This window comes from Silene latifolia, chromosome X (assembly GCF_048544455.1).
Source record: "Silene latifolia isolate original U9 population chromosome X, ASM4854445v1, whole genome shotgun sequence".
NCBI lineage: Eukaryota > Viridiplantae > Streptophyta > Magnoliopsida > Caryophyllales > Caryophyllaceae > Silene > Silene latifolia.
In genome coordinates this window covers 322944006-322966466 of record NC_133537.1, presented here as the reverse complement: position 1 = coordinate 322966466, position 22461 = coordinate 322944006, and the positions used below count along the sequence as shown (strand labels likewise).

At 38.2% G+C, this 22461-nt stretch overlaps 1 protein-coding gene and 1 long non-coding RNA gene across 2 annotated transcripts in view; one reads left to right on the top strand and one right to left on the bottom strand.

Moving 5' to 3' along the window:
• The first annotated feature begins 354 nt into the window (after nucleotides 1-354).
• LOC141618074 (uncharacterized) overlaps nucleotides 355-22461 on the top strand; it is a 276232-nt gene continuing 254125 nt past the window's right edge. The window contains exon 1 of the long non-coding RNA XR_012531295.1: nucleotides 355-607. This is a non-coding gene — a long non-coding RNA (uncharacterized LOC141618074). The remainder of the gene's footprint in view (nucleotides 608-22461) is intronic.
• Nucleotides 16497-18532, bottom strand: LOC141618071 (pentatricopeptide repeat-containing protein At5g56310-like). The gene has a single exon (XM_074435191.1). It carries the CDS (start codon nucleotides 18484-18486, stop codon nucleotides 16906-16908), a length of 1581 nt encoding a protein of 526 aa, XP_074291292.1. The 5' UTR covers nucleotides 18487-18532; the 3' UTR covers nucleotides 16497-16905.

Genomic DNA, 22461 nt, shown 5'->3' with positions numbered 1-22461 from the left:
TACGTCCAATATTTGTCAAGCAAAGTGGCATATACAGTAGTGTGGAAGCCGATAAACATCAAGCTTCACCTACTTAGGACATAATCATCGGAGAGTCGTGTAATTCTCGTCGATTTCATCATCTGATCGAGTATTGTAGTACATAATTGCTTGTTGGGTCCCGCTCAATAAATAATTTCTGGTGAATTTGTCAACAATTGTTTGCTGCACGTTTAGGTATAATGCAATAGACAATAGTAGAGGAAATAATTCGACATGGACAAATATAAGCACGCATTGTTGAACTTGAAAATTAGCAACGTGCATGGTGTTTTTCGGCTATTCACATGTATAAACAAGGGTTGTGAGTTTGGGTAACGGGTCTTCTCTTACAATAATTTAGACGGTTACTTTAGGCCTTAGGGGTATATACTCTTGGTAGTGTTTACCAATTGTAGAAGTCTAGAGGGTACTTATTTGTATTCCTAAACTATTGTCGGGTCCAAATTGGGTGTGCAATTTGGTTCCGGTTACGTATTGAGACTATTCTTATAGTGAATTATAATTATAGTGGAATTCAGTCATTTTAGTGGGTGAGTTTTATATCCGTCTTGGAGGGTTCTTCCCTGTTATTAACCTTAAATCTTGTCTCAACTTTCTGGAATGAAATTGGATGTTGTTTTTGGTCTTGATGTTCCGAGATTCTTTTGATGAGGCATGTAACATTGAGACTTCGCATTTCCAACTTTGAAAATGATATCAAACATTTCAGATAAAAAAAAAAAAAAAAACGGCAGCTTGGTACACGATGGCGACCCCGCTAGACGGGGGTCCGGGGAAGGGTCCCACCACAAGGGTGTAGTTGGGGCAAGCCTTCCCTTGCCATTTTGGCAAGAGGCCGCTCCAAGGACTTGAACCCGTGACCTCACAGTCACAAAGCAACACCTTAACCGGTGACCTCAAAGAATTCAGATAAAACTGATAAAAGCGTTCCATGTCAATCAAATTCAAGGTCTTAAGTCTCCCTAAATTTTTGTTGAGTTTATGGATTCAAGTACCTAAGAGGGGGAGGGGGTGAATTAGGTACTCTTTTTAAAATTTTAACTTCAACTTTATTGGATTAAAGTAAGTTAAGTGAACAAAAGAGTTTGGAGGATACTTTGAATAATATTGAAAGATTGAACAAGTATCGCAATGAATGTTTGCTGAAGTATGAAAGCAACAATCGTTTCGATCGTGTATCTATTTGTCTCGGTTTGTGAGTATTACTGCACCAAATACGACAAAGATGATGAACTCACTTCTAAGTTTAAGCGAAACAAAACAAACAAAGTTACAATGAATGTTTGTTTGAAGTATGAAAGCAACAATGGTTCTGATCAGTATCTATTTGTCTCGGTTTGTGGAGTATTACTGCAGACCAAATACGACAAGATGATGAATCACACTTCTAAGTTTAAGCGAAACAAGACAAACAAACAAAGTAAAAGGCAAAATGAATAAAAGTGATAAACAATGAACACGAGTTTTTGAATTGGTTCGGCAAATACTAAAGTGCCTACGTCCAATCTACCTTTTTATTACTTTCCTTTAGTGATCTACTCCGACAACTAAAAGACCCTAGTAATAAAAGACGCCAACCTACTCCGGTTGCAAAGCTAGTACAAGAACTACTCCGTTCTATGACAAGCTAACTCGCAATCTACTCCGATTGCCAAGAGTTAAAGGACTACTCCGTCCTAGAACTCAATACTCACAACCTACTCCGGTTGCCAACTCACAACCTACTCCGGTTGTCAAGAGTTAAAGACTACTCCGTCCTAAACTCTACTAACACACTTAAAATGTAAAGGATCAAGTTTCCACTAACACATTCTTAACAAAGAATAGAGGTGGACAACTTTTACAAGATCAACACTTTTAAGCAAGAGAGTTTAGTATAGAAAAGCAACAGTAGCCACGACTGTAGAAACTGAAAGACACTTGAAGACTTTTAAAGGTTTTTGCAAATAAACACAACTTTTAAGCTTTAAAAACAATTTGCAAAGATGAAAGAATTATTTCAGAAAAGTCTTGGGGATTTATGAAGATAGGACACGGTATTTATAGAGGAGGTAGTGAAGGGGGTTGCTAGGGTTTTGAAGGGTCAAAGGTTTTGCATGTGAGGAGCAATAGTAACCATTCAAAAGCTTGCACCAAAAGGGAGTCTTTTGCATAGGTAAGAATAGAGAAAGAAGGATTGAAAGATAACCTTAAATGTTCATGCAAAATCAGAAAACAAAGGATGTGAGACAAGTCACAAGGTGACAAGTAATCACAAAAATGGCAAAAAGGAACTTTTGTTTTCTTGAAAACCAAGGGATAGAATTTGCACAAAGAGGAAATATTTTGAATAATTCAAACCATTCTTTATTGGATACTACCTCCTTAAATAAAAATCTGAATTTCTCTTTGAAAAAAATAAGTCACGTGAAAGCATTTGAAAGAGAAAAGAAGCTTCAAGTTTTTACGAGTTGTGGCTCACCACTCAGCTTTTTTACTTGTTAAAGCAAATCATCCTGGATCTGTTTCTATTACTCTGCTATACTTAACTTTCTCACTTGTACATTAGATGACACACGACTAATTACAATGGGATTAATAACAACTTCAACACTTCTTAATCCAAGCTTGATTGCATCATTAATCCTGAAAAGGTAAACTAAGATAACACAAATCAAATGGGCATGTTATCATCAACAAAAGGAACCCAACAAATTCCCCCTTTGATGATGACAAGCCCTAAACGAATGTATAAGCAATGTAAACACCTTGATTCAAGATTTTTAACAAGTAAGATCAAATGATAGAGAAGGGACAATATTACCTTACCAAGGGCAAAAACTAGAATCAAACTATCAAGACAATTTTACATTGCCTCAAACAAGAATCAAGCTAAGAAGGTTAGACAAGCCATTAGTTTAATCAATGAGCAAAGAGATTCAAAGCATGAGTTTACCTTTTCCCCCTCTTGACATCATCAAAAGGATAGGGATGTCACAAGCATTAGAGTGCAGATTTTTCATAAGAAAACAAAAAGACACATGTAGATGTGACAAGGTAACAAGGTCAACATAAACAAAGATTAAGCATAGGCTAATCAAGGTTCAACAAGGCTAAATAGAGTTTAAAGTACACCACCAATTGTTCAAAATAACAAGCAATAAAACATAGTCTTAGAAAGGCACAACCAAGGGTGGAACAAAATGAGGGGGTACGGGTAAGGATAAATAGGCCGAGAGGATATGGAAAGGCTAAGGAGAGGAAGCTTGTTCACCATCCGAGCCACTACCCAACGGATCATCATCCACAATAGCATCTTCACCAACCTCTTTAGTTGACACAAGGGTGGAAATAATATCCACCTCACCACGGATGAGGTCCAAAGAAGAGGCAAGGGCCGAGATTGCTAAGTCCTTTTGACGAGCATCCTCCCTAATCCACGCACCCAACTCAGCCACGGCATTGAGTACATCCCGCATATTACCCGTATTCCCTTGACTAGATGACCCAACTTCCGGGTCCTTCTTAATTTTCACAGAAATTAACTCATCATTCTCAATTTTGATCAACATCTTCCCCATTTGCCCATCACTCATAGTATCACACATATCCAACGAACCCAAGCTAGTGTTTACCAACACCCCTTGTGCTTTGAGCACAACCGACAACCACATGCTATAGGGTAGGTAAATCACATGAGTAGAAGGTCGACGAAGCTTGGTCGAAATAAGATGAAAACGCTTGAACATTAACCCGACTAGGTTCACCTTCTTATGAGTAACAATGTGATAGATTAAATATTGTAAAGCAATGGTTAGTTTTCCTCTATCACCCGACGGGTAAATTGACCTACAAAGCATATTGAAGATAATTCGAAGAGGAGGTGGGATTTGGGTGTTGCTCACGGGTCCTGGGAGACAATTTTGGGACAAACGGTTTGAGCAATGCTAAGAGGGGAGGCATATGGTAAGGCTACCCAAGTTTCAGAGGGGAGTTGGTCATAACCTCCGACTGGAATATTAAGAGCATTGGCAAAATCAGATTGAGTCAGTCTTAGAGGCTTACCGTTCACCTTAGCTGTAACAAATTCACCAGACTTATCGACCCGTACCGTTGCAAAGAATTGAATCACTTCGCTCACAAATACCGGCTCACGCATTTCCAACAACTTCTCCCAACCTTGAGCTAAAACCATGTCACGGACAGAGTGGAAAGCCGGTGGCTCGAACCAGTTTTGATTATACACCCGAGGAGAGTGAATTGCTTTAATATTCATCAACCTTTCACAATTTTTGTAAATGGAAGTAGGGAGGTCGAGACTCTCAAGGTGAGCCCAAACCATGGCTAGATCCCACTTCGAGGTTAGGGAGACCGGATCCGAAGGAGCAAGGTAAACAAGCTTTTTCTTTGAAGGTTTCGATTTTTTCTGGGTAGGTTCATTCGGATTTTCAATTGGGATATCATCAATGGGATTGTCAATGTTACTTTGTTCAACATTTTCTGAGATTGGGGGTAATTGAGAGGAGGAGGCTTTTTCTTTTCTCTTGTTGTTCTTTTTCGCCGGAGTCGAATCAGGCTCGCCGGATTTCGATGGATTATCATTCAAGTCAAATTCGGTTTCATCTTCAACATCTTCAACCATAACAGTAACCGGTTCAGAGGAGGAGCTCGGAGTAGTGGAGCTTTTCTTCCGACCACCACGAGTGCGTCTTCCTACCATTGAGGCGATGGGAGTGTTGTCGGATGATGGTGGATCAGTGGGTTTTGGTGATGGTTGAGGGCTAGGTGGATCTGGGTTTGTTGAAGTCGGGTTTGAGGTTTGTGGAGGAAAGGCGTAAGAAGTTTTGGCAGGAGGCATGGTTGGAGTTGGTGATGTCGGTGGGTTGGATGTGACAGGGGAGGTAATTTTTGTGGGTTTGATAGGAGTGGTAAATGATGTTTTTACCATGGTGGGTTAGGATAGGTGACATATGAGGGAGTTGGATTTGGGAGATGGAGGGTTAGTGGGTTTAGGTAGTTTGGACGGGTAGTTGTAGGTGATGGGTTGTTAAATGATGTTTAATGGCCCATTAAATGATGTAGGAGAGGTGGTTGGCCCGACTTAAACAAATTCAATTACTCGAAATAAAAACGCAAGGTAGCATATAATAAACGTAAATTTAGATATGAGGTTGAGTGATTACCGACTCACAAATACGGTGTCAATTTTTGGTCTAAACATGATGTCAATGCACTTAGAACACTTAATAACATATATCCAAATTTAATTAAATCAATTAAGGAATTATGTAAAATTCACACAAAAAATCACATGCTATTAATTAATCCAATTTCTAATCTAAATTTCTCAAAATGTTCTCTTGCAAGTGGTTTAGTAAAAATATCGGCAATTTGATTTTCGGTCTTGCAAAAGATAAGTTTAATATGTCCTTTTTCCACATGATCACGAATAAAATGGTGACGAATATCAATATGCTTGGTTTTGGAGTGTTGAATAGGATTTTTGGAAATATTTATTGCACTCGTGTTATCGCACATTAAAGGAATGGAGTCAAAAATAATACCAAAATCCAAGAGTTGTTGTTTTACCCAAAGGAGTTGAGAACAACAATGTGCCGCACTAACGTACTCACTTTCGGCCGTAGAAAGAGCTACCGTGTTTTGTTTCTTTGAGGCCCAAGAAGTCAAGCAAGGACCCAAGAACGTTGCAATTCCGGAGGTACTCTTTCTATCCACCGTGCACCCCGCATAGTCCGCATCCGAATAGCCTATAAGATCAAAAGGACAATATAAGGGGTACCAAAGGTAAAGATTTTGTGTTCCAATCAAATACCGAAGAATTCGTTTAACGGCTTTGAAATGTGATTCTTTCGGATTTGCTTGGAACCTAGCACATAAGCATACACTAAAGAGAATGTCGGGACGACTTGCGGTCAAGTAAAGAAGTGAGCCTATCATACCTCTATACACCTTATCACTAACATTCTTACCGAGTTCATCTTTGTCCAATTTGGACCCGGCTACCATAGGTGTATCATGAGGCTTACCATTAGTCATCCCAAATTTCTTAAGCATTTCTTTGATATACTTTTGTTGATGGATCATGATTCCATCCTTTGATTGCTTAATTTGGAGCCCAAGGAAGAATCCTAGCTCACCCATCATGCTCATTTCAAACTCCGATTTCATTAGTTCCGAAAAGTATAAGTAAAGGAGTTCATTTGTTGCACCAAATATAATGTCATCAACATATACTTGTACAACCAACAGTTCGTCTGACTGTTGCTTCAAGAACAATGTTTTGTCAACGGAGCCTCTTTTAAAACCATTTTCAATAAGAAATTTAGACAATCTATCATACCAACATCTTGGTGCTTGTTTTAAACCATAAAGAGCTTTGTCTAATTTGAAAACATGGTTAGGCAAGTCATTGTTCTCAAAACCGGTGGTTGCTCTACAAAGACATCTTCTTCCAAATATCCATTTAAGAAAGCGGTTTTGACATCCATTTGGAAGAGTTTAATGCCTTTGTGAGCCGCAAAAGCTATAAGTAATCGTATGGCCTCAAGTCTAGCTACCGGTGCATAGGTTTCATCGTAATCAATACCCTCTTGTTGGTTATAACCTTGCACCACTAGTCTAGCCTTGTTCCTTACGATTTCTCCCGAGTCATCAAGCTTGTTGCGAAAGACCCACCTAGTACCAATGACGGTACGATTAGGCGGTCTAGGGACTAGGTGCCATACCTCATTTCTTTTGAATTGATTGAGCTCATCTTGCATGGCAAGCACCCAATCTGCATCAGTCAAGGCGACTGTTACATTTGAAGGCTCAATTTGAGATAGGAAGGCATTATGGGCACAATACTCATTGAGATGAGCGAGATGGTTGACGGATGATCTTGTTCGAATTCCCGAGTTGAGATCACTTGTGAGATTGGAGAGTGGATGAGAGCTTTGATGTTTCCACTTCTTTGGAACAATGGTTTCTTGTTCCCCCTCAACATCATCGATCCATGTGATGACTGTTGCTATTGGCCTGGAAGGTTCTTCATCCTCACTTGTTTTGGTTTTCTTCATTCGAGGTAGAAGCAACAGTCGTTGGGTCTGTTGCTTCCAGAGAGGAATCAGAAGTACTCCGTGTTCCCCCTGAGTTGCTGTTCTCCCTTGAAGGTGACAGTCTCTGTGTCTGTTGCAATTCTGTTCCCCCTGAGTTACTGCTCTCCTTTGAAGGTGACAGTCTCTGTGTCTGTTGCAATTCAGTGCTGGGAGTTTCTTCATCCGTGAACACGAAGTCTTTTCGAACAAGACCAATCTCAAACTCATCGTCATCGTCCTTATCATCATTATCCATGTTTTGTACCTGTCCAAGCACACTAGATTCATCAAATATGACATGGATGCTTTCTTCAATTAACAAGGTTCGTTTATTGTAAACTTTATAGGCCTTGCTATGATCGGAGTACCCAATAAATACTCCTTCATCACTTCGTGGATCGAACTTACCCAAATTGTTTTTACCATTGTTGTGAACAAAACATTTGCTTCCAAAACATCTAAAATATGAGATATTGGGTTTTATTCCACGTAATGATTCATAGGGAGTTTTATTTAAAATACTCCTTATCATGACACGATTATAAATGTAGCAAGCGGTATTTACCGCTTCGGCCCAAAAGTTCTTAGGCAACTTACTAGTTAATAACATTGTTCTAGCCATTCCTTCAAGGGTTCTATTCATCCTTTCAACCACACCATTTTGTTGTGGGGTTCTAGGAGCCGAGAAGTTATGGTCTACACCATTGTCATCACAATAAGCACCAAATGATGAGTTTTCGAATTCGGTTCCATGATCGGTTCTCATTGAAACAAGTTTTAAACCAAGTTTATTTTGAATCCTTTTTAACCAAATTAGAAACTCATCAAATGTCTCATCCTTAGAGCTTAGGAAGAGTGCCCAAACAAACCTAGAGTAATCATCAACAATGACACACACATAACGACTACCACCTCTACTTCTAGTTCTCATTGGTCCACACAAGTCGATATGTAAAAGTTGCAAAGGTTGAGATGTACTCATAATTCTTTTGGATTTGAAGGAACTTTTAACATGTTTACCTCTAGCACATTCATCACATACTTTATCAATTTCAAATTTTATATTAGGAATGCCTTCAACCAAATCAAGTCTTTTAAGGGTATTAAGAGTTTTTGTACTAACATGACCAAACCTTTTATGCCATAACCAAGGATCATTGTTCATTACACTCATGCAAGACATGGTGTGACCGGATAGAGAGCTCAAATTAGTTAAGTAAACATCTTTGACACGTCTTCCTTCGAGTATTAATTCATTAGTAGTGGCATCAAAAATTCGACATATATTAGCATGAAATTCAACAACATTACCCTTATCACAAAGTTGAGATATACTAAGGAGATTATGTTTCAAACCTTTGACAAGCCGCACATTGTCGACACAAAGTAAGGATGACTTACCAACTTTTCCAATACCAATTACTTCACCTTTCTTGTTGTCACCAAACCTTACCGTGCCACCATCATACGCTTTAAGTGAGAGGAATTGGCTTCTATCACCCGTCATGTGACGAGAGCATCCACTATCCAAGTACCAATTGCGGCCGCCTCTCACCAAGCCCTACACAAGATTAGTTTTTGAGTTTAGGAACCCAAATGAATTTGGGTCCCTTTTTGTGATCAACATAACTTGTGGTGTCTTTCTTAATGTTCATTTCATTTAATGCTTTGGTGTTCTTGTCAATGTCATCAAATCGTTTTGTACAACCATTAAAAACATGACCATTGTCACCACAATAATTGCAAATGATATATTCGGGAAGACCTACATACTTCCTTCCTCTAAAATCGTTTTTGGGCTTCTGGATACAACATCGGTCCGACTGTTCCATTTGAACCCCAAACCAAATGATTTCTCACATTTCTCGGTTTGATTCGTGAGGAAGTTTAGCACGGTTTGACTTCCTTCCCATTTTTCAGTGATGTTCTTAGCATTAACAAGTTCATTGGTCAAGTCATGGACACGTGAAAGAAGATGCAAATTCTTTTCCTTTTCTCTTTTAAGTTCATCATCGTTGTTACTTTCTATGGACAATCTTTTCTCAACAATGAAGTCATGGGTGTGATTGTTGAGTTTAGACACGAGATAAATGATTCTTTCTTTGGAGTCCTCATATTTAGATGTCATCTCGTCAAGTCTCTTGTTTAGATCAACGACTTCATCGGATCTATGGTGAGGAGAAGACCTAGAAGTGCTACATTCGGGCATACCTTTTTGAAAGAAAGTAAGCCTATCATGGAGATCTTCTATTTCATTCTTGAGACAAACAACCTCACTTTTGAGACACTCATTTTCATTTTCCAACCATTCACCTTTTCTTCTAAACTTGTCTAAGTCGTGGTCAGAAGCAACAGTCTTAGAGACTGTTTCTCTTAAGTCTACAACTTCAACTACAAGGTCATAGATCTCATTTTCAAGATCATCTTTGACCTTCAAAAGATCATCACGTTCCTTGGTTAGTGAGGAAACTTGCATTACCAAGGTAGTGTTGACATTTTCAAGGTCAGAGACGTCCGTGGGTGTCGACCTAAGACGCTCTAGTTCTTTAGTCAAATGTTTGTTTAGCTTGTTGACTCTTTTAACTTCATTATATGCTTCAGATGTGACAGTGACGCAGTCTGTTGCTTTTAGCTCATTTTTCAGATTAAAGTTCTCTTGAGCAATTTCCTCAATCTCATTTTGCATTATATCAAGCTTGTTAGTTTGAGACCGACACTTATCAAAAAGTTGATCAAGAAGCTTACATACTTTTTCTTTGGAGTAAGTTCTAGCCTTGGCCTTTAGATGATTTACCTCATTGTCGGAATCGGAGTCGGAATCGTCGGGGTTAGCCATGAGGCATCTTAAGTGTTCAATTTTTGAGGTTTTTGAGACTTTTTCTTTATCATGATTTGCAAGACACATTTTAGCCTCAAGTTCCTCCTCGATGAGTTCCTCATCTTCCTCGGAGTCGGACATTCCCCATATAGCACTCATGACTCTATGTTTATAGTCCTTTTTAACCTTTTCTCTTCTTTCCTTAGATTTGATTTCTTCCCACTTGGGACATTCTTTAATTTGATGAGTTTTATCACCACATTTAAAGCATCCCACGGTGGAGGTAGGTCGTCTCTTAGGAAAGCGTTTTTTCGAGTAATTATTGGTGAACTTTTTGTTACCTTGTCCATTTATCAACCCGGCTAAGTTTCTTGTGAACATAGCAAACTCGTCTTCCTCCTCATCTTCTTCATCACTTGGAGAAGATGTGAGGGCGAGACTCTTTCCCTTTGATGACTCACTAGAATGCTTATCGAGATTAAACTCGTGAGCCATTAGTGATCCCATTAGTTCATGAAGAGATAGGGTTGACAAGTCTTTGGCTTCCTCTATGGCGGTGACTTTAGGTTGCCATTTAGGAGTTAGACTACGAAGGATTTTTCGAATGATGTCCTCGGACTCGAAATTCCTTCCTAGACTTTGAAGCTCATTAATAATACAAGAAAAACGAGAAGAGAAACTATTTAAAGACTCGTACTTTGACATTCTAAACATTTCATATTGTTGCATGAGAAGGTCAATGCGGTGTTTTCTTACTTGGGACGTCCCTTCATATGCAAGTACAAGGGAATCCCAAATAGATTTTGCCGTAGGACACCCGGAGATTCGACTAACTTCCCCCTCACCAACACAACGTTGAAGAATCGACATTGCTTTGGAATTCTTTTCGGCAAGTTTGAAGTCGTTCTCATTGTAATTTCTTTCCTCTTTTGTCTTGGTGAAACCGTTAAGAATATCGGTTTCCTCAATGGCAAGAGGTCCATTTTGGATGATGTTCCAACATTGATAATCGATACTTTTGATGTAATGTTCCATTTTGAGTTTCCACCATCCAAAATTCGAACCGGTAAAGACCGGGATCTTGGAGTGTTTCTCGGAATCCATTACCCACGAATCAAACTCTAAGGCGGTTAGCCTCGATCAAGAGCACGAGGCTCTGATACCAATTGTTGAGTTTATGGATTCAAGTACCTAAGAGGGGGAGGGGGTGAATTAGGTACTCTTTTTAAAATTTTAACTTCAACTTTATTGGATTAAAGTAAGTTAAGTGAACAAAAGAGTTTGGAGGATACTTTGAATAATATTGAAAGATTGAACAAGTATCGCAATGAATGTTTGCTGAAGTATGAAAGCAACAATCGTTCTGACTGTATCTATTTGTCTCAGTTTGTGGAGTATTACTGAGACCAAATACGACGATGATGAACTCACTTCTAAGTTTAAGCGAAACAAAACAAACAAAGTTACAATGAATGTTTGTCAAGTATGAAAGCAACAATGGTTCTGATTTGTATCTATTTGTCTCGGTTTGTGGAGTATTATGCTATGACCAAATACGACAAGATGATGAATCTGTTACTTCTAAGTTTAAGCGAAACAAGACAAACAAACAAAGTAAAAAGGCAGCGGAATAAAAGTGATAAACAATGAACACGAGTTTTTGAATTGGTTCGGCAAATACTAAAGTGCCTACGTCCAATCTACCTTTTTATTACTTTCCTTTAGTGATCTACTCCGACAACTAAAAGACCCTAGTAATAAAAGACGCCAACCTACTCCGGTTGCAAAGCTAGTACAAGAACTACTCCGTTCTATGACAAGCTAACTCGCAATCTACTCCGATTGCCAAGAGTTAAAGGACTACTCCGTCCTAGAACTCAATACTCACAACCTACTCCGGTTGCCAACTCACAACCTACTCCGGTTGTCAAGAGTTAAAGACTACTCCGTCCTAAACTCTACTAACACACTTAAAATGTAAAGGATCAAGTTTCCACTAACACATTCTTAACAAAGAATAGAGGTGGACAACTTTTACAAGATCAACACTTTTAAGCAAGAGAGTTTAGTATAGAAAAGCAACAAAGTAGCTACACGATCGTAGAAACCGAAAGACACTTGAAGACTTTTAAAGGTTTTTGCAAATAAACACAACTTTTAAGCTTTAAAAACAATTTGCAAAGATGAAAGAATTATTTGAAAAAGTCTTGGGGATTTATGAAGATAGGACACGGTATTTATAGAGGAGGTAGTGAAGGGGGTTGCTAGGGTTTTGAAGGGTCAAAGGTTTTGCATGTGAGGAGCAATAGTAACCATTCAAAAGCTTGCACCAAAAGGGAGTCTTTTGCATAGGTAAGAATAGAGAAAGAAGGATTGAAAGATAACCTTAAATGTTCATGCAAAATCAGAAAACAAAGGATGTGAGACAAGTCACAAGGTGACAAGTAATCACAAAAATGGCAAAAAGGAACTTTTGTTTTCTTGAAAACCAAGGGATAGAATTTGCACAAAGAGGAAATATTTTGAATAATTCAAACCATTCTTTATTGGATACTACCTCCTTAAATAAAAATCTGAATTTCTCTTTGAAAAAAATAAGTCACGTGAAAGCATTTGAAAGAGAAAAGAAGCTTCAAGTTTTTACGAGTTGTGGCTCAGTCCACTCAAATTTTACTTGTTAAAGCAACGATCATCCTGACTTTTCTATTACTCTGCTATACTTAACTTTCTCACTTGTACATTAGATGACACACGACTAATTACAATGGGATTAATAACAACTTCAACACTTCTTAATCCAAGCTTGATTGCATCATTAATCCTGAAAAGGTAAACTAAGATAACACAAATCAAATGGGCATGTTATCATCAACAAAAGGAACCCAACAATTTTAAACTCCTATTTACGTGGAAGTTTATAAAACTGATAAAAGGTAGTACTTTGATAGCCATTAACACTATTTTTTTTTTTTTTGGTACGAATAACCATTAACATTATTAATCAATTTTTTTGTTCACAAATAACTGCTGTAATCGGTCAATCAAAATGAGATGTATGATAATATTATTGAAGTGCACCGCTAACGGTCCCATTATAATCACTTCGTAAACAATTTTATTCTATCGGAAATATAGAGTACATAGTTGTGAAAATACCTTTATAAAAAACGTAAGATATATTTGTATCAAATTACTTCTGCTACCTGGTGATCATTGCTGCGTAATTTATACTAGGAGTAATATATATATAGCTTGGGGACAATTACAAGCCAATATTAAGGTGGCCGCACTATAGCCCGTGACCTTGTTAAGAAACGCCTGACTTAAGATGAAATGCATAGGAAACAATATTAACCTTGGGTTATTTGAGATAAGAAGTTGAGAGAAAAGAGATGGGAGCTTATTGTACATTTTATTGCCTGTATATAGGAGTTATATGCAAAACTATGGACCTTTAGTAGAAAAAGATTCTGAGTTCTAGTAAATATGCAATGTATACTGCACAATCATTGGAGAAAGTGAGAAATATAAAAAACATACTATACGATATGGAAGAAAACATCTGTATCACAATTATTATTACTAGCATTATGATATTTCATCATCAGTAACCAGAATTCTCTATTCAGGTTCTCTTGAACCTGTTCATCCTCACTTTAAATGGCACATATATTCTGTCACCAACTTTCTCAACAAACCGGAAATAAGCATGCCTCCAACTCTTCTTGAACACTAAAGTTAAGACCACTCCCCAAAATCCAGTGGCTACACCAGACATTACGGCTAGGTAGAGCCACAGCTTGTCAAGCTTAACTTTCGCGTCATCATCTTTTTTAGTACCTTGGTCGTCATGAGTTTTTGGCGGTTTAGGTGTAGAGCATTTATCTGGCAACGGAAACCCACATAAACCAGAATTACCAACGTAAATAGACGGGTTGTTAAGAGTTTGGAGCTGATTGCCCGTAGGTATCGGCCCATGCAGGTGGTTGTAAGACAGATTCAAGACACTTAGCCATGGTATGTCTGACAAGCTTTGTGGTATTGTCCCTGAAAGATTATTATTTGACAAATCCAAAGTTTCTAGTAACTGGGGGTTGCCTATATCATCCGGGATGCTACCTGTAAGATGATTATTTGAAACGTTTAATTGACTTAGGTTGGTTATGTTTGTCAGCTCCCTAGCTAGGTATTACGCCGACTAAACGGTTGGAGGAAAGGTGGATCATCATATGAGGGGTCAGTGTTCCATCAACAATATTCTCTGTTATCCCCTTGATAATTTCTTGAAACACTAAGGTGGGATCCAAGGAAGTATGCATTTTTAAATTGCATTTCTCCTGAAAACATATTGTCACTAAGGTCTAACAGTTCCAAGGAACCACTCAAAAGTGAGGAAGCATTTTCTCCTTCAAAGATCCTTCCTGATACCAAATTTCTAGACAAATCTAATTGGTTCATTGTTTCCGGATGTTTCGGCCATTGACCGAAAAGCATGTTGTTTTGAAGGTCTAGCCTATCCAAATTCTGACCATTAAAATTGAGTGGAAAAGATCCTATAGAAAAGTGGTCGCGAGGTTGTTGTTTGAGATATATAATTATTATGAAAAATTGTTAAGTTTAAAGATAATATTGATATTGATGAGTTGTTAACCTGTAAGTTTATTGCCGGCAAGCACCAATATATTAAGACTAGTTAAGTTCCAAAGCCATTGGGGCAATTCTCTGAAGATACCAGTATCAGAAAGATCCAAGATTCTAATCCGAGTTTGGTTTCTAAGCCACTGTGGAAATGTTGTGTTTATCCCACAAGCATTGGCACCAAAAACTTGAAGTTGAAACGGAGGACGCCAATTGGTACTCAAGTTGAGTTTGATATTGTTATCATTCATATACAAAGTTGATAATTTATTGTTTGACAAATCAACATAATTCAAAGCATACAATTGTGCAAGTGATAATTGTTAGATTTGAGTATGCACGAAAAAAGGAATTGACAATAAAACTGCACCGAATGGACTCCGCTTTCCTAATAGAATAATTCGACCCTTAACAGTGCCTGGGTATAATGATTTTTGGCACAAAAAACAGAGACGTAATTTAGAAATATTTTGTGTAGATTGTTAAACTTCTTTTGATGCAGTAGAAGATTATTATTTTTCTGTATCAATTTTCTTCTCATCTTTCAATTATATATATAGGAAGGATTTGGGGAAAAATGGAAACAGGTGATGTATTTCTGAAGGGTTGCAACTCTTCAGAAATTCAGATGCAATTAATTAAATTACGCAGAATTTAATTACTATTCCGTCATAGTTATTCGAACGAAAACTATTCCGCAATCCCATAAATAATTACACGAGCGTACACTCCGTACTTCCCGAACTCGCATTATATTATTTAGAAATTACCCATCAATGAACCGACCTTAATTACGTCAAATGAACCGGTAATTACTCTTAAATCACCAACAATAATGTGGGAACTTTACCATGAAACTCGTTATCTGCTAGGTTTAGGTATTCAAGACACCTCAAATTCCCGAGCCAGCTTGGAAAGCCGCCACTGAAGCTATTTTTCCGGAGAGATAGTGATTGAAGGAAAGGCATATTTTTAAGAAAAGAGGGGAAAGAGTCTTCAAATTTGTTGTGACTAAGATCAAGGTCTTGGAGGGTGGAAGTATTTGTGATGAGAAGTTTCGACAAATGAGTTTTGTGTAGCAAGCAATCAAATAGGTTAAGCTGCAACAAAGAAGGAAGTCTAAAGAGTACTTGAAGAGTGTCGTATGTTTGGGACATGTTGGTTCCGCTCATGTCAAGAAACTGTAATTTAGAAAGACCAGATACCCAATCAAGACGTTCTCGAGTATTAAACATATGCTCTCCATATCCTACAACAACATTACCAAGATCAAGGTGTATCAAATTGGTGAGATTTCCTAGTTGCGAGGGAATGGGACCAAAGAATACAGCATCGGCTAAGCTTAGGTATCTCAACTTGGTCATGGATCCTACAAATGCTGGAATCCGACATACTCCTGGTAAAGTTGTTCCCACTTAAGTCCAAGTGACTTAGAAACTTGAGCTCCAACAAAGCTGAACTCAGATTAGAAGATACTAAGGAAGATGTATAATAGCCAAAGTCTCCTCCTGAATACGGTAGACTGAGCTTAATAACATCACTAGTGACATTATCACAGCCAATGACAACAATCCTCACCAACCCATAAGGAAAGGAGACACGTTGAGAATCACAAGTGTTTTTTTGGTAGAGGATTATTTGGATGATGTTTTTGTACCCTAACAGGTCCTCTCCTTGTTTAAATTGATGCTGTAGCTTGTGAATTTGGACTGCTTACTGAGTTCTGGATTGCCGGTGTTTCATTTATTGCTCTGAATTTTTGTATATTTTTTATTCACCTAGAGGTATCATGGTTGCCATCCGATCAGTGGTACACTGTGATGCTCCAGTGTCACTTGTTTGTTGTAACTCCTCTGTAACTTGAGTGTTAAAATCTCGCTTATAAAAGGGGTATATAAAAAACACAACATCAACTTTCAGGATTATCCATAATGAAAATTGTATGAAATTTATTGACCGATTACCTTTTCATTATATAAATAGAGCAGGCAACTTGTTTACTGTTTCCTTTCGTAACACCTGCTTGCAGCGTCATCGTGATCTTTACTTCCTTTGTTTCTGTCAGGTTATAATGTTTAGGGAAACATCTTGACTCTGTTCATGCTGGTTGGATACTGTGCTATATACTTACATATTTGTATCTTGTAACTTAATTTATAATCGAAGAAATTTGATAGATTTGAATCTCGCGGATCAGGGGTATTGCTTTCTAATCTTCTGTGCAAACCCATTTTTCACCTTATTATTTCCCCTATGGATTTATAAGAAATCAGATCAGATGTTTGAGGTAGCAGTAGTATTACCTCATGCTTAATCCAACAGCTTCAAAATCTAAAATGATGGATCCTCTTTCTTTTGTCCACACCCTTCCATCTTACATTGTCGATTTATCTCCCGGAGAATTTCATGGATTTCCTTTGCCTCAGCATTATTAGGTACACTACCAGAAACAAATTTGTGGATACAACCATTAAGCTCAATAGAGCTTCCCCCAGGCAACTTCTTAACATCCAAGCTTCTCATTCTTTTCCTTACTAGCCTAGCTTCACTCCATTCTCCATTCGCGGCATATGTATTGGAAACAAGGGTATAATTCCCGCTATTATGTGGTTCCAAAATTGATAGATGTTGCAAAGCTTTTGCAGCAAGGGAGGAATCCCCTTGGGTTCGTGCACAAGCCAGAAGTGATCCCCATATAGCAGCATTAGCATTGAAGGGCATCCTACTCACCAGATCCTCTGCCTCTTGGAGAAAACCTCCGCGTCCTAGCAAATCTATCATACAGCCATAGTGTTGAATCTTTGGTGTAATCCCATACTTTGAGCTCATCGAGTTGAAATATGTGCGCCCCAACTCAACTAACCCGACGTGACTACAGGCCGAAAGAATTCCAATGAAACTGATGTCATTCGGCCTAGTTCCCGCTCTTTCCATACGAGAGAATATCTCCAATGCTTCCCGTCCTAATCCGTGGAACGCCAAACCCACTATCATTGTCGTCCAAGAGACAACAGTCTTACACGGCATACTCTCGAAAACCTGCAAAGCTTTCTGTATGTTTCCGGATTTTACATACATATCAACTAGAGCATTGCAAAGAGGAACCGTCATACGCATGTTACGCTGGTGAATGAAGCCATGGATCCATTGACCCAATTCAAGCGCACCCAAATCGGCACAAGCTGAAAGAGTAGCCAACAACGCAACTTCATCAAGCTCCACATCTTCTTCACCCTTGATCATGTGAAAGATGGCAATAGCTTCCTCTGGCCTCTTCACATGTACGTAGCCAGCAATTAAACTAGTCCAAGAAATCACATTCTTTTCCGTCATACTTTGAAAAATCTGGCGTGCACTATCCATGTCACCAACACCAGCATAGCCAGCAATCATGGCATTCGACAACGCAACATAACTGAACCTCGACATTTCATCAAATACCTGGCGTGCATCCTGCAAATATCCACATGATGAATACACCTGAACAAGTGCAATAGCAACATGAACATTCTCCTGAAACCCACTTGTTATGACCTGCCCATGCACCTGTCTACCCACATTACCATCCAAAACCCGGTTCACCGCCCTTAGTACAAACGGAAAGGAATAACTATCAGGTAAAAGTCCCGCAACCCGAATGGCATTGAACAAAAGGATGGATTCTTTAGCACAAGATTGCTGCAAAGATAATGACTTGATTATAGTATTGTAAAGATATATAGTGGGTTTATATTTATGTCTGAAAACAACATGGCCATAATGCGAAAACCCGATTCTAGAGCATGTTTCAATGAATTTTGAAAGGATAAAGTTGTCATTGAAGAACCCTGTAATAATGAGAAATCCATGGAGTTGATTTATGTGTTTTAATGAACAACAACGCCTGAGTTTTGAGATTAGTATGTCATACATTGTACTACTCCGTATTCTACAGTTTCAAGTTTGATGATATAGCTACTCTTCACTGTAGACCTGGCAAAACGGGTCTCTCGGGTCGGGTACGGGTCGGGTCAGTTTGGGTCGGGTCATTTCAGGTCTGCCACATATTTCGGGTTAGGTTGGGTCGGGTCACTTTCGGGTTTCGGGTCAATTTCGGGTGACCTGTTGTCGGGTCATTTCGGGTCGGGTCATTTTCGGATATAGGTCATTTTGGGTCAGGTTGCTTTTGAGTTAATGGCTAAGCACTTAAGTTAATACTATTTTGATTAAGAAATGCTATTTTACAAATTTAACCATTTATTAGGGATTATTGTAACCAATGAAACTTTATTTTGATATATATATAATATTAATATGAATTAGTACTAGTCGTTTCGGGTCATTTTAGGTCACTTCAAGTCATTTGGGATCATGTCAGTTATGAGTCGGGTCTTTTCGGATTGGGTCACCTCGGGTCGGGTCAACATTGGGTCAGACAATGTTCGGGTCGAGTCTGGGTCGGGTCGGGTCAATTCGGGTTTCGGGTCATATTCGGGTCAAGCAAGTTCGGGTCATTTTCGGGTCTCGGGTCAGCCTTTTCGGATCGGGTCATTCGGGTCTGACCCATTTTGCCAGGTCTACTCTTCACCCTTAAGTTTGATACAATCAAAATTACTAGCTAGCCATTGTTTCTGGGTTCGGGGTCAGCTCCGTTAATTTTAGCTCAGGTGAAGGAGCTTAAAGATAAGGGGAACGGTCTTTTTAGGCAAAATGATTTTGATAGTGCAGCGGAGTGTTACGATGAAGCTTGTAAATTACTTAGTCCGAGCTTGGGAGATATTGTAGGTGAAGATATTCAATCGTTATCTGACCTTGCAGTTTCTCTTATGTCTAATATGGCTGCATGTGCCCTGAAACTTGAGGAATACAGAGCTGCCTCGGGTTTATGCTCCATGATTTTGAACACCTTCCCTCGTAATGTTAAGGCACTTTTTCGTAGAGCGGTTGCTTATATGAAGTTGAAAAGGTTTTCGAAAGCTGAATTGGATCTGGTTCAGGCCTTAATGGTGGAACCAAGTAATAAGGATGTGTTAAGGGAATTAGAGGTGGTAAAAAGTCACCTTCTCATAAAGGAAAATGGAAAAAGAGTGTTGGAGGTTGCTAATGAAGATTGCGTGGAGAAGAACAACAAGAAATTTGTCCATGTTTCGGCGTCTGATGTGGGTATTAATGATACTGGTGAAAGCGTGGTTACGGAGGTGATGGAAGAACAAAGTGTTATGAGTATAAGGACACTGAGAGTGTGAATATGGAAGAGATGGAGGTTCAAAGTATTTGTGCTAATAAGTCAGTTCTTCAGTTCTCCAAAAAGGGAGGTGGTGGTTCTACTTTAAGGATCCCAGTAAATTCTTATCAAAAATTGCTGGAAGGGAAAACGGTGAGTTTTTACCGTAAACGTGATTTGTCAACTTTAACAATTCGAATCCTTAAGGGTAAGACTACTAAGGAGATAGACTCTATAAAGGAACAATGTTACCAGAAGAAGAAGAGGAAGAAGAAAAAGAGGAGAGGTTCTATTAAGGGAAATTCTAAGACGAGGGGGGCAATGAAGGAAGACATTCCCCCCTCCGATGTTATCAAGGTAGAACCTGATATTCCTAGCGTAAGTTTGAGCTCGTCTACTACTGGGGCCGGGACGTCTTGCGCATCTTCAGTTTGTGACAATTTCACTCCTCGCGGTACTCATGTCCCCCAAGCCCAGGATGATTCTAATGTCCATCAGCCTTTCGTCTTTGCAGCTCGCTCTAAGAAGTGTAAGATTCTATCAGTTGAGAAGCCATCGGCCGCCCCTTTTACTCCTCTGTTTTGCAAGTACCCCTCTACTAATCATGTGCACGAGAGACGGAGAATCATCACGACCAAGAGGAATCAAAGCAAAGGGGAGGAACCTCCAAGACACAATTTATCTACTTTCTCAAAAAGTAGACCTCTCTCACATAAATTTCTACGTCCTCGTGGCGTAAGTGTGTCTTGGTACTCCTCTGAGGCTCAGTTGTTAAAGAAGAGAAAAGAATTGTTTGCTCAATTGGCCAGCTCTGATCGTCCTGCTAAGAAACCTTTATTGGTTATCAACCCCATCTGTAATTTATTTGCTTTTCCTAATAATGTAGTATTAAATCCGACTCCGAGAGTCGGGTAGGTACTTTGTAAGAACACTTTCTTTACTGCTGTCAAAAAAAAAAAAAAAAAAAAAAATTGTTTGAGCTCCACAAAAGATATGTTAAAAAGGAAAATGCAATGTTTGATTTATCATAAAAATGTTGTAATTTTGGAAAAGTATGATGCATGTTAAGATCATCGTGGGTTTCAATTTATAGGACCCATCCCCCTGGCTTAGGGCAATTATTTGGGTTAAGTCAAGTCTTTTGTTTGTCCTTCATGCACCAGGCCAACCCAGACGTCCAATATTTGTCAAGCAAAGTCAAGAATAATATTTTTTTTGTTTCCCTAAACCCCTTCATACGTCGCAATTATATACTCCGCGTAGTACTATGATGATGAATCATTGAATCATGACTAACAAGTAACAACAGGTCAACTCATGTTTGAGTCTAATGATTGCTTGGACAATGGACATTATGTTCTGTATAATCAATTTGTTGGTTTTAACCATTAAACCTAGGTTAATCAAAATGAAGTGTTGGAGTGTCATACCGATGTTCAAGTGTCAAGTTTTGGACACGGTACCCGAGTTTATTAGAAGTGTCAGAAGTAACACCAGTAGTATTGCAAATAGTTCAACATGGAAGATTCATGTGAACGGTGTATGTGTTTGTTGTAGTATACTAGTTGCAATTGTTGACAAATATAAGCACGCCGGTGAGTTTTGCTTCTGTCTTGAAGGATTTTACTTCTGGTATTAATCTTAAATCTTGTCTCTTATTATTAACTAGTGCTTTATTTTACTTTTACATTATACTCGTATATCAGTAGAGAACCGTATTTTGGAAAAGGGGCATTCTCAGACGTTGTATGTGACTTTGGTTAAAACATAAGTCAATTGGTAATTTATGTAGCATAGGAGTATATCGGATTCTTTCAAATTGCTTTTCTTTATGGGGCTAGAAGTAGTTAAATTAAGCGGACAAGAGCATACTACATACTATTTCAAAGGCCACAAATCAAGCCATACAGATTAGATTGCCATAGGAGAAAAATAAACAAATTGCAGTAAGCAAAGGGAAAACAGAACATTTATGCGGGATGTAGCAAACTACCCCATAATTTATGTATTATGTGAAAATTAAGCCCTTAAGTTTCATTTGTAGCAAATTAGCCCCATAAGTTTTCAAAAATGTGCAATTAAGCACAAATCAAGTTTTCTACCATTTTTTTAACGAAAAATATAGTCACCTCCATAAGTTTGATATTATGTGCAATTAAGCTCATTAACTTATAAATGTAGCAAATCAACACCATAAGTTTCTCTTAATGTGCAATTAATCACATATCTTATTTTTAAGAACAAAATTTACTAATTAAATATTTTTTTATTATTGAAAATCAAAATTATTGATTAGATTTTAATCTTAGAATTCTTGTTTATTTAAAAACATGTTCAATTTTGTTTTTTGGGCGAAATTTTTTCCTAATATGAGAATTGTTAATGATATTACAATGGAAATCCACTGACCAAATTTTTGTTTATACTAAAATTGGTACGTATTTTTTGGTGAATATAAAAATATTATATTTATTATTTAAGAAATATATTTATAATAGTTTTTCTAATAGAAACAATACTATGTTTTAGTTAAAAAAATGGTAAAAAACTTGATTTGTGCTTAATTGCACATTTTTGGAAAGTTATTGGGCTAATTTGCTACAAGTTAAACTTAGAGGGCTGATTTGCACATACTTTATAAGTTATGGGGGTAATTTGCTACATCCCCGAACATTTATGTTACT